General features: G+C 39.4%; 2 protein-coding genes across 2 annotated transcripts in view; one reads left to right on the forward strand and one right to left on the reverse strand.

Annotated features, from left to right (window-relative positions):
* LEPROTL1 (leptin receptor overlapping transcript like 1) overlaps positions 1–8,390 on the forward strand; it is an 11,227-nt gene extending 2,837 nt beyond the window's left edge. The window contains exons 2-4 of the mRNA XM_081125018.1: positions 2,648–2,723; positions 4,938–5,124; positions 5,960–8,390. Coding sequence (XP_080981144.1) covers positions 2,648–2,723; positions 4,938–5,124; positions 5,960–6,076 — 380 coding nt within the window. The 3' untranslated portion in view covers positions 6,077–8,390. The remainder of the gene's footprint in view (positions 1–2,647; positions 2,724–4,937; positions 5,125–5,959) is intronic.
* A 2,316-nt stretch (positions 8,391–10,706) lies between these two features.
* On the reverse strand, positions 10,707–16,057 carry MBOAT4 (membrane bound ghrelin O-acyltransferase MBOAT4; the record flags this gene model as incomplete). Its single annotated transcript, XM_081129650.1, has 3 exons — positions 15,750–16,057; positions 13,718–13,942; positions 10,707–11,670 (listed from the first exon to the last, which is right to left on the reverse strand). Exons 1-3 carry the CDS (start codon positions 15,866–15,868, stop codon positions 10,707–10,709), a joined length of 1,308 nt encoding a protein of 435 aa, XP_080985776.1. The 5' UTR covers positions 15,869–16,057.
* Between the last annotated feature and the right edge of the window lie 5 nt (positions 16,058–16,062).

The following is a 16,062-nucleotide window of genomic DNA, read 5'->3' on the forward strand; positions in this document are numbered from 1 at the left end:
TTCTTATAACATATCTTTCGAGTTCAGAGAATTATTTGCATTTCAGATCTAGCCCAACTCTCATAGAAGAAAGAACTGACACTCAGATATAATCACTGTATTTAGACAGCCAGCTGGTGGGAAATAGGACCCAGCATTTCCTGACTTTCAGTTAAGAGCTGTATCTGCTCTGCTATATCAGGCACACTATCTTCCCCTTCCCTCCCCACCCTCTCCTTTCCTCCTGCTCCTCCCTCTTCCCCCCTCTGCTCCTCGCCCATTCCCTCCATCCCTTTGGTTCCTTTCGGTAATTCTACAGATATTTTTTAAGTGTTAAGAGCTGGGCGTAGCATCAACAGAAAACGTTTTCTGTTGTGGAGCAAACAGTTTAAAAGGAAAGACAAATACAAATCAATGTAAATTACAGCTGTAATAACTGTACAGTGTAAGGAGAGCCTCTGCACATGCACATCCCTCTGCTTGGAATGCTCCCCCAGATATCCACATCGCCCAGTTTCTCATTTCATTTAGATCTCTGCTCAGATGTCACCTCGTCAGAGATGCCTACCCAGGCCACTGTGTCCAGAATAGCACTCCTTCCCCTTACTCTACCTGATTTTTTTTCATAGCACTTGACGTTTATTTGATGACTTTTTAAAAATCACTTTATTCTCCCGCTAGAATGTAAGCTTTATGAGAGTAAGAGCTTTGATTTTTTTTTTTTTTTTAATGATTTTAGAGACAGGAAGGGGGAGAGAGAGCGGAGAGATATCAGTTGGCTGCCTCTTGCACGTGCCCCAACTGGGGATCAAACCCGCAACCTGGGCATCTGCTCTGACTGGGAATCAAACCCACCACCTTTTGGTGCACCAGACGATGCTCCAAACAGCCGAGCCACACTGGCCAGGGCAAGAGCTTTGATTTTTTTTCATTGCTCTACTTTCAGAATCAAGATGTGACACACATTAGGTGCTCAATAGATATTTGTTGAATGAATATAATAGGGGAATTGTTCTAGTCAGGAGGTTTGGAAAAACTTTACAGAGGAAGAAATGATTGAGCTGAGATCTGAAGGAAGAATAGAAATTACCTTGGAGGAAAGAGGAAAGGAGTAGTAGGAGGACAAGAGTGCAAGCTCCCTGAGTGTGAAAGGGCCTTACCTTGCTTATTAACATATCCCCAGCTCCTATTAAGTATTTGGTGCTCGGTAAATATTTTTTGAATAAAATGAATGAAGAAGTGTTTGACGTAGAAGAGATAGCTTGTGCTATGACCATATAGATGAGGGGACCTGCTGATTTCCAGAAAAGGAAAGAGGGCCAGTGTCACTGGAGGGCAGAGGGCAAGGGTAGGTAGCCTGCTGTGATTGATGTGTCAGGGGAAGTAAATGGCAGATTATGAGGCCCTATGTTGAACTGACCAAAGCTGATGGTAAACTCAGTATTTTCCTAATCATTTACATTGCATTCCCTTGTGAGCTTCCTCATTTGCTGTAAAATAAAAGTGCACATATTTTTTTTTCTTTCTGTAACTGAAAATATTATGGCACTAAGGACTGAGTAAATGTGTTTAGGGTTGACAGGACCTACATTAGTGATCTAAATGAAAACTAAATCTGCCAGGCTACCATGTCAGTGGGTTTCCTTGATTTTGCCCACTTTAATTCAGAGAAGTATATCAGTAGTACTTGGCAGTATTTAACTCCTTTACTATTAATTTTGGTTTGTATATGTTCAATTTTTGTCTTGATAACTTTAGACCTTTGTACAAATCTTTGGAATTTTAACTACATCACTAGAAAGAGGACATGTGATTCTTTTAAGCATGTGCTTGCAGAAATATGAGTTATATAGAACTCAAAATAAATCATTTATTTCTTTGCTTAATTCTAGGCCATAGATTAACTATACCTATTCAAGAAAATTGTTTCTGTTCACTGATATATGTGAACACCCTTTGTAAAATACACCGCTTTGGATAGGTGTGTGTGTGTGTGTAACTTTAGAAACTGTTTCACCTGTAGAATGCATCTATTTAATGTCTTAAAATAGTGATACCAGAGAAGGATGTACCCATTATCCTGCATTTTCTAATGTGTAGGAGATTAGGGGAGGAAACCAGCTAGCTTTCCCAATTATTTAAAGATATGTAACAAAATTGATTAAAATTATTAACCACAGATAGCCTTGGACACTTTTTCTTACCAGTTTTGTGCACATTGGGAGTACAGTATGTATAAAAAGCAAAGTCTGAGCTGGAGAGATTTTCCCAAAGGGTAAGGCTTCTTAAGTCCAGTAAAGCTGACAGTGCAGTTTCTCCACATACTGCTTTTCAAAACTGTAATGATCTGTGGAGTAAATATAATCCTAATGTCTGGAAGAGCATTGATTGTGCAGATTGAGAATGGAACCGGTAATTAGGGAATGCAGTGGTGTGCTAGCAATAGGTCAGGGCTTTGAAAATCAATATTGCTTCATTTGCCTTGAAGATGCTACAGAAGACTTATTCTGAGACTAGGCAACACATTTTGAAAGGTAACTCACTTTTAATGCATTTGTTTTTTGTGTATTGTTTTGCTTTTTGCTTCTGGGATTACAAGTAATTTTCAGACTGAAATATTAATTTAGTTTAATTAATATTTCTACTTGACTTTTTATTTACTTTGCAGCTTTGATTAGTTTGTCCTTTGGAGGAGCGATTGGGCTGATGTTTTTGATGCTTGGATGTGCCCTTCCAATATACAAGTATGTAAAATTTTTGTCTTTTTGTGTATATAAGGATAAAGTTTTTCTACTTTTAAAGCTTTAATAATTTTTTTTACTACTGTAGAAGTAATCCTGAGAAATATTCATTTACCAGGGACAAACCTTTTTTAACATGCTTCACTTAAAATTTGTTTGTAAATATTTTAGGACACCAAGATGCAAAAAAGACTTGGCTATTACTCCTAGACTACTGCTCCTAGACTACTGCTAAATCTGTAACTGCAAGATAGCAACACAGTAGCCCAGCACTATTGCTCACTTTTGAGGACCTACTGATAAAATTACATACAAGAAAATTAAAAATGCCTTTTTAATACCACAAGCAGTGTCAAGGGACAATTAACTAAGGAGAAAAGTTATGTAAGCAATTACTTTCCCTAGGATAGAGAGAACTTTAAAAAATTACTAAGAAAAATATAGGCAACTTAATAGAAAATTGAAACAGGTATGGAAAGTGAAAGCATATTTTCAACAAATATGTAAAAGAACTGCAAATTGCTTATAAGCCCATGAAAATACACTCAGCCTTACTCAAATTAAATTCATTGGTAAAAATAAAAGATATAGGCACACTGGCATTGTTGTATACTATGAATGGAAGTATAAATAAATAAGAGCAGTCTTTTTGGAGGCCAGTTTTTCAGCTCTCAAAATGTATACTTTGAACTCACCCTCCCACTTCTTAGAATTTCTCACACAGATCTCCTTAACAGATGTTTGCAGAGATGTGTAGTTGGGGGAGAAGTTGGAGGAGAGTATGGATTGTTCATGGCAACCTTGTTTGTAAGAACACAAATAGCTGGAAGCATCCTAAGTGTCTATCAAAAAAAAAAAAAAAGTTAAATTATGGCACATCCAATCAATGGAAATATGAAGCGGCCTAAAAAGAATGAGGAAGAACTGTAATTGCTGATATGTAAAGTTTAAAACATATTGTTAAATGAAAAAATGCAGTGATTCATTCATTTTTTTTTTCCTTTTTTCCATCCTCACCTGAGAATGCATTCATTGATTTTAGAGAGAGGAGATGAGAGAAAAAGAGAGAGAGAGAGAGAAACATCGATTCAAGAGAAACATTGATTGGTTGCCTCCCCGATAGGTCCTGACCTGGGATCAAATCCAAAACCTAGGTATGTGCCCTGATGGGAAATTGAACCCGAAACCTTTTGGTGTACTGGACTATGCTCCAATTAACTGAGCCACCCGGCCAGGGCTCATTCATATTTTTAAGTTTATTTATGTGGAAATACTGAAGGATCCACAAGAAGTTCAATAGGAGAGTAGGAAAGAAAAAGCAGGGGAGATGGGAACAACTTTGAGTGTTCACTTTTTGTGCTTTTGTATTGTTTGAATTTTTTTCGTAAGCATATGTCCATTTGTAATTTTTTCTATTCTCAAAATATTTCAGAAAAGATTTTTAGTAAAAACATACATACATCTTTGCTTATCATAAGCCTGTAAGTATGAACAAATCTTCACTCCGATGTGTATGTTATTTTAACTTATTATTTTGAAATAATTATGGACTCTCAGAAATTTGCAAAAATAGTACAGAGCAGTTCTCTCTGCCCTTCACAGCATCCCCCTCTGTGCTGTCTTACACAACTGTAGTTATAATACCATAACCAGGAAATAGCAATACAGTAGCCAGACTGTAGACTAATAGCCATCTATTTTTATTGTAATAAATTCTATATTCTGGCTGAAAGTTTTCAATATTACTTCCAGTTCATTTTCTCTATTTTGATTTCAGTATTTTGAGAGTTCCTAGTGACCTTAGAAAAGTTTGGAGGTGTTCCAGCTTTATGCTAAGGCAGGATATTGAAGTCAAGGGCATGAATTTTTAATTTTAAAAATCGCTGTGATAACATTCCCATTTTTCATATGCCTCTTTATTTATAACCTAAGATGAAAAATATTTTAAATTTTGGGCCTTGGTTCCAACTGTTACCATTTATAAAGCATTTTCTTTTCATATAAGAAATATTTTACTAATTGTATCATAACTGACATTAGGCATGCTGTGACTCGAAATGTTCCTCTTTTGAGTGTCAGGTTATAGCTTATGTTTAAGCTGTATCGTGTTTTGTACATTGCAGTATTCCTTTGGTCCATAGTTTTAAAAAGCATATTTTATGTGTAGGAAGATGACATAGACAGCAAAACTACATTCACTTCTTTTTCTTTTTCTAGCAAATACTGGCCCCTCTTTGTTCTGTTTTTTTACATCCTTTCGCCTGTGCCGTACTGCATAGCAAGAAGACTCGTGGATGATACAGACGCTATGAGCAACGCTTGCAAGGAACTCGCCATATTCCTTACAACGGGCATTGTGGTCTCAGCTTTTGGACTCCCTATTGTATTTGCCAGAGCACACCTGGTAAGTGAATGCATTCTTCAGTAATGTCAAGTTTTTCTCCAAAACTCTTTGTTAAAAACGTTTTTGTTAAAATGACATGAAAAAGAGAGACATGGGAACCTCACAGATAGAGATACTTCTATTTTTGTTAACTGATAAAAATGATGTTGGAGAGCATGGCTCAGATCTGCAGCACAGTTGACTTACTGATACTCTGCTGTCAGAATTGGGTGCAACAGCTAATCAACCTGGTGCTGAGCAACCACAGGCCCGCCCTGCACAGCTTGAAACATGGAAGACCCAGGGAGATCTTGTGATCTTTGCAGGTGAGACGGTATAAGAGAGGAGAAGGCTGGGTTACGTGTACTCAGTTCTTCCTCCCAGATTCCCCAGTCATAGCTTCACTCATTTATCTCTGGGGAAGTAGAGAAGATGGAAGACAGGACGGCTCCCCCTTCCATGTGGAGAAGGCAATGTCTGCTCCTGCCCCCTTAAAAGAACGTACACGTGTGTTTGTACCTCTGATGCTTTCAAATTAATCTGCTCTCTAGATAGAATTTTAGATTTACAAAGAGTTGGAGCAAATTTCTTTATAAACAGAAAATTGTAGAATTCTATGCTTCCTTCTCCTAGCCCAGAATCAAGCTTGCTTTTGAATAGTTAATCATCATCTTTCCATGACTTCGTCTTTTTAAGGGAACTAGAGGTAAATACAAACAGTGATATAGAAGTACTGCTAGGTGTTCAGTGGTATTTTAGGTGATGATTGGCTTATGATTAGAGCCTTGGTTTGCTTTTCATTTTCTTTTTGTTTTTGTATGTCTGTTAACTCAATGTCTATACCTTATTTCCATAGATTGCATGGGGAGCTTGTGCACTTGTTCTCACAGGAAACACAGTCATCTTTGCAACTATACTGGGCTTTTTCTTGGTCTTTGGAAGCAATGACGACTTCAGCTGGCAGCAGTGGTGAAAGAAATTACTGAACTATTGTCAAATGGACTTCTCGTCATTTGTTGGCCGTCTGTGCACACAGGAGATGGGGCAGCGATGCTGAATGGTATAGCAAGCCTCTTGGGGGTATTCTAGGTGCTCCCTTCTCACTTTTATTGTAAGCATACTATTTTCACAGAGACTTGCTAAAGGATTAAAAGGATTTTCTCTTTTGGAAAAGCTTGACTGATTTCACACTTATCTATAGTATGCTTTTTGTGGTGTCCTGCTGAATTTAAATATTTATGTGTTTCCCTTCACCTTTTTTTTTAAAAAATCAATATGCAGTGTTAAACATTTTTTAAATGTAATAACCATTCACATTGGTTAGGAATTAGATTTCTGCTGGCTATTATTGGGCTAAAGTATATCTTTTCTCTTAAAATTATTTAACCTTCATTATTACAAAAAGTTATAAAAGTAAGTTTTCAATCAGTCAGGATGACATCACTCCCAATTTTATGCAAACATTCAGACTCTTGGCATACCTTATAAACTATATACTCAGTGCAAATATAGCTGCATTTATACCTCAGAAGGGCCGAGTATTAATGCCCGTGCTGGTTTTGCCAGTAAGCAGGTGTTTTGTGAATTGAAAATTATTTTATGGAATTGCTACAAAGGAGAGCTTTTCTTCTCGATTGTTTGAAGAATTTTTGTTAAACTTTAAGGTAAGGGTGTAAAAACAGATTTTTGAGATATGGTTTTTATTTATGTTTATTATAGTTAAAGAGTTGCATTGTGGGAGGAAGTGATGTTGAAATTTTATTTCTATTTATAAGGGAAATTTTTGATCTGTCAGCCTTTCATGTTTTACTATGGGTAAAATGGACATTCGTGGAACTACTACTGATAATGGAAAGTTATATGTTTGCATCATATATACAGAAAACCTTACCGTTTCCTCCTTTTAACTTATTTTATACAATGTATATATTAAGTAAAATAACTTTTCAAATATAATTTAATAACAGTTCAAATTAGTGGTATTTAACTCACCTGGAAAGTAATTGCTATATCATACATTCAGAGTGGCCCCTGCCCCACAGGCCTTGACATGATTAACAAGTGACTTGTTAGCCTTGCAGATAATTCATGCATTAACAATTTAAGATTTAGACCATGGTAATTGTAGTTCTTATTCTCTAATGTTATATCATATGTAATTTAAAACTATTTAAGGCAAGATTCCTGTATACCTCTCAATTGTTTTCGTTTTTATTTTATCATGATAGAGCTGCTGTTTCCTTTTAAATGGCATTTATTGCATGAATTAATGCAGAGTAGCCAAATCCAGCTCTACAGCAGCTTCAGACACAAACCTGACCCCAAAATTCCCAGTAACCAGGCATGATCAGATTATAGTGGTTATTTGCAGCTCCCAATTATCAGTACTTCTTTCAGGAGCTAGTTATGAAAGGACATTCGTTTGTATATTTATTTGGTATATTTCCATAAAAAATTGTTCTGCCTTCAGACAAAACAGTCCTCATGACAGCTATCTTTTGTTATTTTATAAAGCTTATTTCTCAAGAAAATGGGAACAATTTGGGGTTTGGTCATCTTTTTACTAAAGATGCCTAAAGGCCATGGATTTTATAGCGCAACTCAAGTGGTTACTTTCAGCTGTGAGATGAGAAGCAGGATGAGCAATCTGCATGTGGTTGTCCCATTTACACATTAGGCTGAGAACAGCTTGCAGTGTTAGAATGCCGTAGACTTGAAGAAGGTGGTACAGGTTCACATGCGTTAGCTGGTGGAACTGCTGGGAACTCAGTGCCTGTTAGCTACTTGATTTTTTTGGCAGGAAGTACATTCTCTGGTCCTTCCCCGTTTTCTGTTCTAGAATGTCAGTGCAGTACACTGCGACTGTTTTGTTCCCTTGGCCATAGACTTCTTCCAACGGCTGCATATTCTTTCTGTGTACTAATTGCATTGGCAGCATCGTGTCTGTGATCTTGCACACTAACTTGGCATAGTGCTGTCTTTGATTTCTAGGCTAGGTACTTGAGGTATGGATTTTCCATAGAATATGCACTGAGACTTCATTGCCATTCTTCTATGGAAAGAAAACTTTTGATGGTGAAACAATAAAGATTTTAAATATCTTTGTTAGTTTGTGGGTGTTTTTGAAATGAAAATGTACTGCACACTTCAGTTTCTGAAGTGCATTATCCATTTTAATAGTGTGATATAAAGCAAGTATGACAGTTAATAACATTAGACTTTCAGAAGTTTCACTTCAAAAATAAAATTGAAACCATAGTAATAAATATTAAAATGAGCCCTATTCTATGATTTTGAGCTGTTAGTGAAAGAGTTGGTATGATCTGGGGAAGTAGAATTTTTACCCAACCTTTTACAAAAACAGCCATAGAAGGTTTTGTTGATGTAAAAAGATGACTGATAATCTAAAGTCAAGGTTGTACTTGGTCTTAAATTTTCAGGAACATTTTTATGACTGCATGTTTTAATGTCTTTATTACCATTTATTATTAGAGTATTTTGCCTTTAGTAAACATTTCAGACAGTTAAAAGTGAAAAAATCTATGCGGTACAAAGTGAACAGAGAAAAGTACTATTCTCTTTTATCAAACATGAATCTTGTCCCAAATTATCCTAATTATAGTCTCATTATATACTTTATAAAGTTCAGGCTATAGGTTCTTAGTGTCTAATATGATTTTGAGTGCATTGTTAGAATAATCCAGATTTCTAGAGTAACTATAATATTTACATAAAATGTGACTAGATTCATAAGTTTCATATAACTTTCAGTTAACACATCACACTAGATCTCAGGATGCTTTATGATGTTTAAAATTAGTGGGACACGCAAATTCACATTTCCATATAAACCTGTACTGTCCTTTTTCTCGGTTAAGACTAGGAAGCTCTTATTCTAGTACAAGTCTCCTACTTTTCTGTCATTCTCAGGAAAGAACTAACATTTGCTAATTGGAAACCTGAACGAAAGCAAATGTTCACCGTCTGCCAGCAGTGGTATGCAGGCTTTGGCAGATGTGAGTTTTTTCAGAGGCAGACAAGATGCTGCATTCCACTGCTTTTAACCAGACACAGGAGGTTTGTGACTTGGGCAGTGCTTTCTTTTTTTTTGGGGGGGGGGGCGGGGAGCAGTGCTTTCTTGACCTCTGGGTTACAGGTATGGGGCACTTCTAGTGGAGATCTGCTTAACTTTTGTTCCCCCAAGCATTCCCATGATTTTGTTGTTGTTCTTACTTTAAAAAAAAAAATCAACTTTAGGTGCCAAGACAGCTCCATGGGGAAAGAATAATGCTTTCAGCAGATGGTGCTGAGACAACTGGATATCTACATGCAAAAGATTGAAATTGGACCCTTACCTCACTCTGTATTCAAAAATTAACTCAAAATGGATCATAGACCTACATATAAGAGCTAAACTATGAAAATCTGAGGTTTATGTAAGTGTAAATCTTCATGACCTTGGATAGGCAATGGTTTCTTAGATGTCACAAGCAACAAGCAACCAAAGAAAAAATATATAAATTGTGCTTCATCAAAAATATAAACCTTGTGTGCTTTAAAGGACACTCAAGAAAGTGAAAAGACAACCTACAGAATAGAAGGTAGTTGCAAGTTATATATTTGATAAGGATTAAGTATCCAAAATACATAAATAACAGTGGAAAGACAACCCAGTTAAGAAATGGGTAAAGCATCCAAATAGCCATTTCTCCAAAGACGATATAAATGCCAGTAAGCACGTGAAAAGATGCTCAACATTAGGGAAATCCAAATGCAAACCATAATGAGATGCCACTTCACACCCCCTAGGATGGCTAGAATGGAAAAGATAAGTTGGCAAGGATGCAGGAAAATTGGAAGCTTCATACATTACTAGTGGGGATTTGAAATGGTTCAGCTGCTGTGAAAAACCTTTTGCAGTTCCTCAAAAAGTTAAACATAGTTACCATATGACCCAGCAATTTCACTCCTAGTGTATACCCAACACTCTGAAAATATCCATATAAAAGCTTGTACATGAAAACTTATAACAGCTAAAAAGTGAAGTGTATTCTTTTGTGAAGTCTGTTCAAATTTTTTGCACATTTTTATTGTATGGGCTCTTATTACTGAGTTGTAAAGTCCTGTGTCAGATTATATGTATTATGTTATTTTACTTCTGAAGTTTGTGTTTTGCTTTTGTAATGTCTTTTAAAAAGCAAAAATTTTTATTTTGAGAAATCAGTTATCACTTTTTCTTTTAAAAATGGTTACTGCTTTTTTCTGAGTTTAAGGATTCCTTGACTACCTCTAAGATGAAGATTTTCCTTCTGTTTCCTTCTAGAAGTTTTATAGTCTTACCTCTTATTAAGGACTATGATTGATTTCAAGTTATATTTGTGTGTGGTATGAAATAAGAGTTTAGGTTCATTTTTTTTCCACATGAATATTCACTTCCATCACTGTTTATTGTTAAGACTATCCTTTCCCCTTTCAAGCAATATTCATCCAATATATATATTTTTTAATTTACTATGAAAGAGTTCAAATATTGGCAACAACAGTCATCTGGCACTTTCTAAATTCTGTTTCATGGATGTATAAGATGAAGGCTGGGAAAGATATCAGTAAACTTTATGCTTTCTCTTTGCTAATAGGAAAAGCAAAATACAGTACAACATAGGAAAGACACTGTTATAAGAATTGCATAGCAACCAGAGAGAGGAGAGGCTCCTGACCTCCACGGCCAGCATTATATAGGCAATGATGAGCTGGGTGTGGGCCCAGGTGAGAGTTCTATAGAGTAGCCGCAGCAGCCAGGATCTGATAAACAATTTGGCAAAGGTGTGAATAAGGTAGTCAGCTTCCACCATCACAGCCCAGCAAAGGAAACCAAATACCTGTCCTGGGTGGAGTCCATGCCACCAGGCGGAGAAGGCAAATGTCTGCAACAATGGCCAGGTCCTGCCTTGTTGGAATATGAGGCGCCTGAGCCACTGAGCTGTGCTTTGGTTCCACTTTCTCGTGAACACAGATATCCTGTGGGTTGTTTCCAGTGTCCAAATGTCCCCATCAGGGATGTATCCCTCCTGGCCAGGGCTCTCACCAAACTCAGATCCAAAGCCTGCTGCATAGAGGAGGGAGTCATCCAGGAGCCAGTGGGAGTAGTAGGTGAGTTTGAAGAGCCCAGCTGTGGACCACATGACATAGATGCACTGGAGCTGACAGCAGTCGGCCAGTCCCGCTCCTCCATTCACCAACCCCCTCATGACCACTGTTAGGCACTCCAGTCCCAGAATCTGCAGACCCCTCCAAGTTAGAGCCCAGAAAGAGTGCCTGGGACACACAGAGCTGGACCCTTGAACACGAGCCTGAAATCTCTGGAAAGAACACAGAGGGCCTCCTAGGAGAGCAGGAAAAAACAGCAAGTAGCTGAAATAGGGCAGCGCCTTACACAGATGCTCAGACAAAGAGCTCCTGCTCCTGATGCCTTCTGATGATGCTTCCACTTTCCCATCACAAATGTCCAGAGAGAGGGATGTGACCCTCTGGGTCAAGAGCATGAGGGAAGAAAGAGTGATGCAGAACCTGAAAGATATTTTTTTTAATGTAAAAAACATTTCATATTTATTTTATCCCATCCCAGTCCCTCATACATGGCCCCATGGCAAATGGGGGGGGGGGTTGAACAATTAAGACCAATCTCATGGCTTGGAATGCCCCCACAAAGACTCTTGGGTAATTCAGAACCACAGGCTACCCTAGGCAGGATCAAAAGATAAATGGGGAAATTTATCATTAGAGAAGCAAATAAAAGAATGACAAAGAATATTGTGGGGAGATATTGATTATAATATTTCTAAGAATGGCTTATGAAGATTAGGATCAGGGACCTGGGAGAGATTTTCCATAGAAGAAACAAAAAGTTAGTAGTAAAGAGATTATAGGAAGTTGAAGATTTTAAAAATGAACCAGTTCCTGACTTTTGTTAGGGATTTGTGCTGAGCAACAGTGGTGAATCAAGCTAGAGGTTCAGTGTGCACTGAGTCGTCAGCAGTTGATATGTGTTATTAACCAATCACCTAAACTGCCCCTCCTTTGCCAGCACAAAGTAGAGAAGGTCCCACTGGCAAGACTGTTGTGGAAAAATTAAAATTACAGTGACATGCTCTACAATTAGGAATGCTATCCTATGGAGAGAAAATAGTGTTTCCCAGTCATGGCTGTTTCTCTCTGTGTCTTAGGATTTAAGGACACCTGACCTCATTTGCCTTATCTTAACAGTAAGCCAAGTAGCCTCCAAATGCCACCAACCCGTTTACTCACCTTCAGTTAAGGGCTGAATGTGTCCCCTAGAAATTCGTAAGTTGAAGTCTCAACCCCAGGCACCTCAGAATCTAACAGTATTTGGAGACAGGGTATTTAAAGAGGTAATTAAGTTAAAATGAGGTCATTAGGGTGGGCCCTAATCCAATATGACTGGCACCCTTGTATGAAGAGGTTAGGACACAGACACAGGGAAGACCATGTGAAGACACGGAGAAGATGACCATCTACAAGCCAAGGAGTAGCCCTCAGAAGAAGCTGAACCTACCAACACCTTGATCTTAGATTTCCAGCCTCCAGAGGAAATAAATTTCTGTTGTTTAAGCCACCTGGTCTGTGGAACTTGGTTATGATAGAACAAACTAGTCCATCTTCCCATTTCAGCTCAGGCTCAGCCTTCCTTCTGTGCAGCCAGATCCTGCTCACCTTGTTCCTCCCGCTGAAATCCTAACCCATCACGTCCCCGGCAGTATCCCCCACCCCCCACCCATCTGCCATCTTGCCTTTTCTTCAGAGAAGCAAACGCTGAAGCTTTCACAAAACGAGAAAAGGATTCTGGGTTTGGTAGGGATGGCAAAGTGAGTGAATCGATGGCAGGCTGGAATCAGAGAGGTGACCCACCTTGACAGGTCAAAGCCCCAGTTCTCTGAGTGACCCTGGACCCATATTGATTGTGACAGAGCCTGAAACATAGGCCTCAAGATCACAGACATATGTTTCCCCCTAATCTTGGTGATATCACTGACTCATGAAAACATTTCTCTAGGCTGTAATTAGCACCTGATTTTTTCTTTCCTAGACTGGGCAGCTTTCCTTCTGGGAAGATGGGACAGCTGAGTCTCAAAGACAGTACAACTCTTGCATAGCAAGTGCCATGGGAAGGCAGCAAAGGCTTACAGTGAATTTATACCTTCCCTGTCCTGCTAAAGGGGAGGGCAGGCTGCTGGCTGTTGTGTCTAAATCGCCCACTCGAGGTGAGCAAACTGCTTAGTCACTTCCAGGCAGGCTGTGCTCCGTAGGTAACACATGGTAGTTATTAGGAGTCATATAATGGCATTTAATTCACCATCTCTAACATGAATCTTGGAAGATAGGTATTGTTATACCTCCACCCCCTACCACACACACATTTTTTCAGAAAAAGAAACTGAGGCCGGGAGAGGTTAAATGACTTGGTCAAGGTGATACTGCTCAAATATGGAACAATTTGGATTCAAATTCAATACCCAGTTCTCACCACTCCCAGCTCTCACCAGTGCAAACAAACCCTTGGTCGGCTGAGAACCACCAATTGGATGAACTTCTTTACCTTGTGGAAGGAGGCTCCTGCAGGTAATACTCAGTATAGTGCAGACCCAGGTGACATAGTGTCTGCCAGCTCATCTGAAAGAAGAAAGTCCACCTGTGGACCTCCTGTGGGCTGAGTGAGTAGATCAGAACCACGGCACACAGAGCAGGCATGAGAACAAGCACAGCAAAGCGGCCCATGGCGGCCAGGGCCAGGGTGCCCCCTCCAGCCAGGAGAAAGAGGTGCCTGAAAGAAAAAGGGCAAGCTCTGAGGCTGGCCGAGAACAGTGCAACAAGTCACTTCAGATGCCACTCTGGGTACCCCAATTGCAGGAGACCTCAGAACACCTAAGGAAGTCATACTGTTATCACTCCCCAACTTCCTTTGGTTCTTCTGAAGGAAAGAACCATGGGAGAAAGAGCCAGAGTCAATTTGTGAACAATCACCTCCAGAGACAAATCCTGATTCCTGCCTTAGTGATCCTGGGAGCCTCTCTTTGATCTTTGTCATTTAAGTAGGAACAACACCTGCCCCTAACAATCCTGTGGGTGACAGGTCCAGAAAGTTTCCTACTAGGGACATCAAAATCTAGTGGTATGAAAGTGAGGTCAACCTGGTGTTGAGGGTCTGGGAAATCTCTCTAGACATCGTCTCATCAAAAAGTACAAATTGGTCTTCCTTTCTCACTCCCCAGCCATCTTGGCGGCTGTGGTTGGTTGGGGGCCGTCCCGCACCTAAGGCAGGAAGATGGTGGCCCCAAAGAAGAAGACAAAGTCATTGGAGTCGATCAACTCTAGGCTCCAGCTGGTTATGAAAAGTGGGAAGTATGTGCGGGGGTACAAGCAGACTCTGAAGATGATCAGACAAGGCAAAGTGAAGGCAGTCATCCTCGCAACAACTGTCCAGCCTTGAGGAAATCTGAGCTGTTTCAGGGAGAGAGGGAGAGGAAAGACTCATTGCCTTCCTTTGATAAGTGTTTGAAAACTCAATCAGATAAATCTTTATATCTGCCCTTAATCCTCTCTACTGCAACTTTAAGATATCACCAGCAAGTGTTTTTAACATTGTAAACACCCACATCAACTAGGTGGTTGTGGAGCATGCCTCCCTCAGAAGCCAGTAGATGCCCTGAGGATCTGCAGGCCCGGGAGATTTCACAGTATAGGGAGGCTTGTTTGTTTTTAACCAGTGCCAAATTAATACATCTGAACAAAGAGGTCAGAAAAGGTGCAAAACAGTGACTGACTAGTCAAGACAGAGAAACTGAATCAAAGAGGTTTATGTTTTCTCTATGTCACAGGGCACACACCCTGGCACCGTGGCACAGTGATGTGCACACCGTGGTGAAAACTTCTTTCTGGAGGGAGACTGGCAGTTACCTCAGTATGAGCAGCTCTATTACACAGGCCTTGAGCCATTTCTGTGCTTCTCTTTGAGCCTGTGTTGGGCTGACTCTTCCCCAAAACCACCCCTATTAACTCTATGGTCCAAGCCTTCACTTGCTGGCCATAGGAAAACAGGGGAATGCTTATCCTTACAGAGCAGAAGTGGAAGCCTGAAGCAACGCTCTACCCAGAGGCAGCTGCCCTGGGGACCTGCAAACATTAAAATGTCTATACATGTACAATGTAGGATGCATGACTTTTTCAGTGCTTATTCTAGGCATGGTGCTAATGGCATAGTGCTAATTACCCCCTTATAAGAAATATCTTTATTTAATCCGTAAACTAACTCCATGAGATAGGTGCTATTATTTCCATTTTACAGATAAACTCAAGAGAGTTTATTCACACACACAAGGACACTCAGAAAGTGAGGGGGCCAACTTGCACTAGGCTGACTCCAAAGCCAGCAATCTTTTTTTATTTTTTAAGATTTTTTATTGATTTTTAGAGAGAAAGGAAGGGAGGAGAGACAGAGACATCGATGGTAGAGCATAACATCGATTGGCAGTGACAACTTAAAAATCTTCACATCTGCACTCCAATCTGTGCTTTTTGACCAACTATATAACATTCATAGATATACAAACAAAATCAGCCATCAAACCTACCTGGCATGAGTGGAAAATGAATCCATATTGCAGAGATAATTGAACAGAAGTGCAAAAGGAAAAGCAGCACCTTGGTAAAGTGAGACAGGGTGGAGGAAAAACAGCTGAAGCCAACCCATTATGAACTGGCACAAAAGATACTGTCCTTTCCAGAGTCCTTCACTGCTGCCTTCCTGCAGCAGAATCCTCAAAAAGACTCTTTGATCTTTTTATAAGGTTTGGCAAGACCTGGGTGAGCAAAAGGCAAACAAAAGCACCGGCGATAGCAGCATTAAAGTTGGCTTTCTGATAAAGGGAACTTCACTATAGAAAC

This window comes from Miniopterus schreibersii (assembly GCF_964146895.1).
Source record: "Miniopterus schreibersii genome assembly, chromosome: 2".
Taxonomy (NCBI): domain Eukaryota; kingdom Metazoa; phylum Chordata; class Mammalia; order Chiroptera; family Miniopteridae; genus Miniopterus; species Miniopterus schreibersii.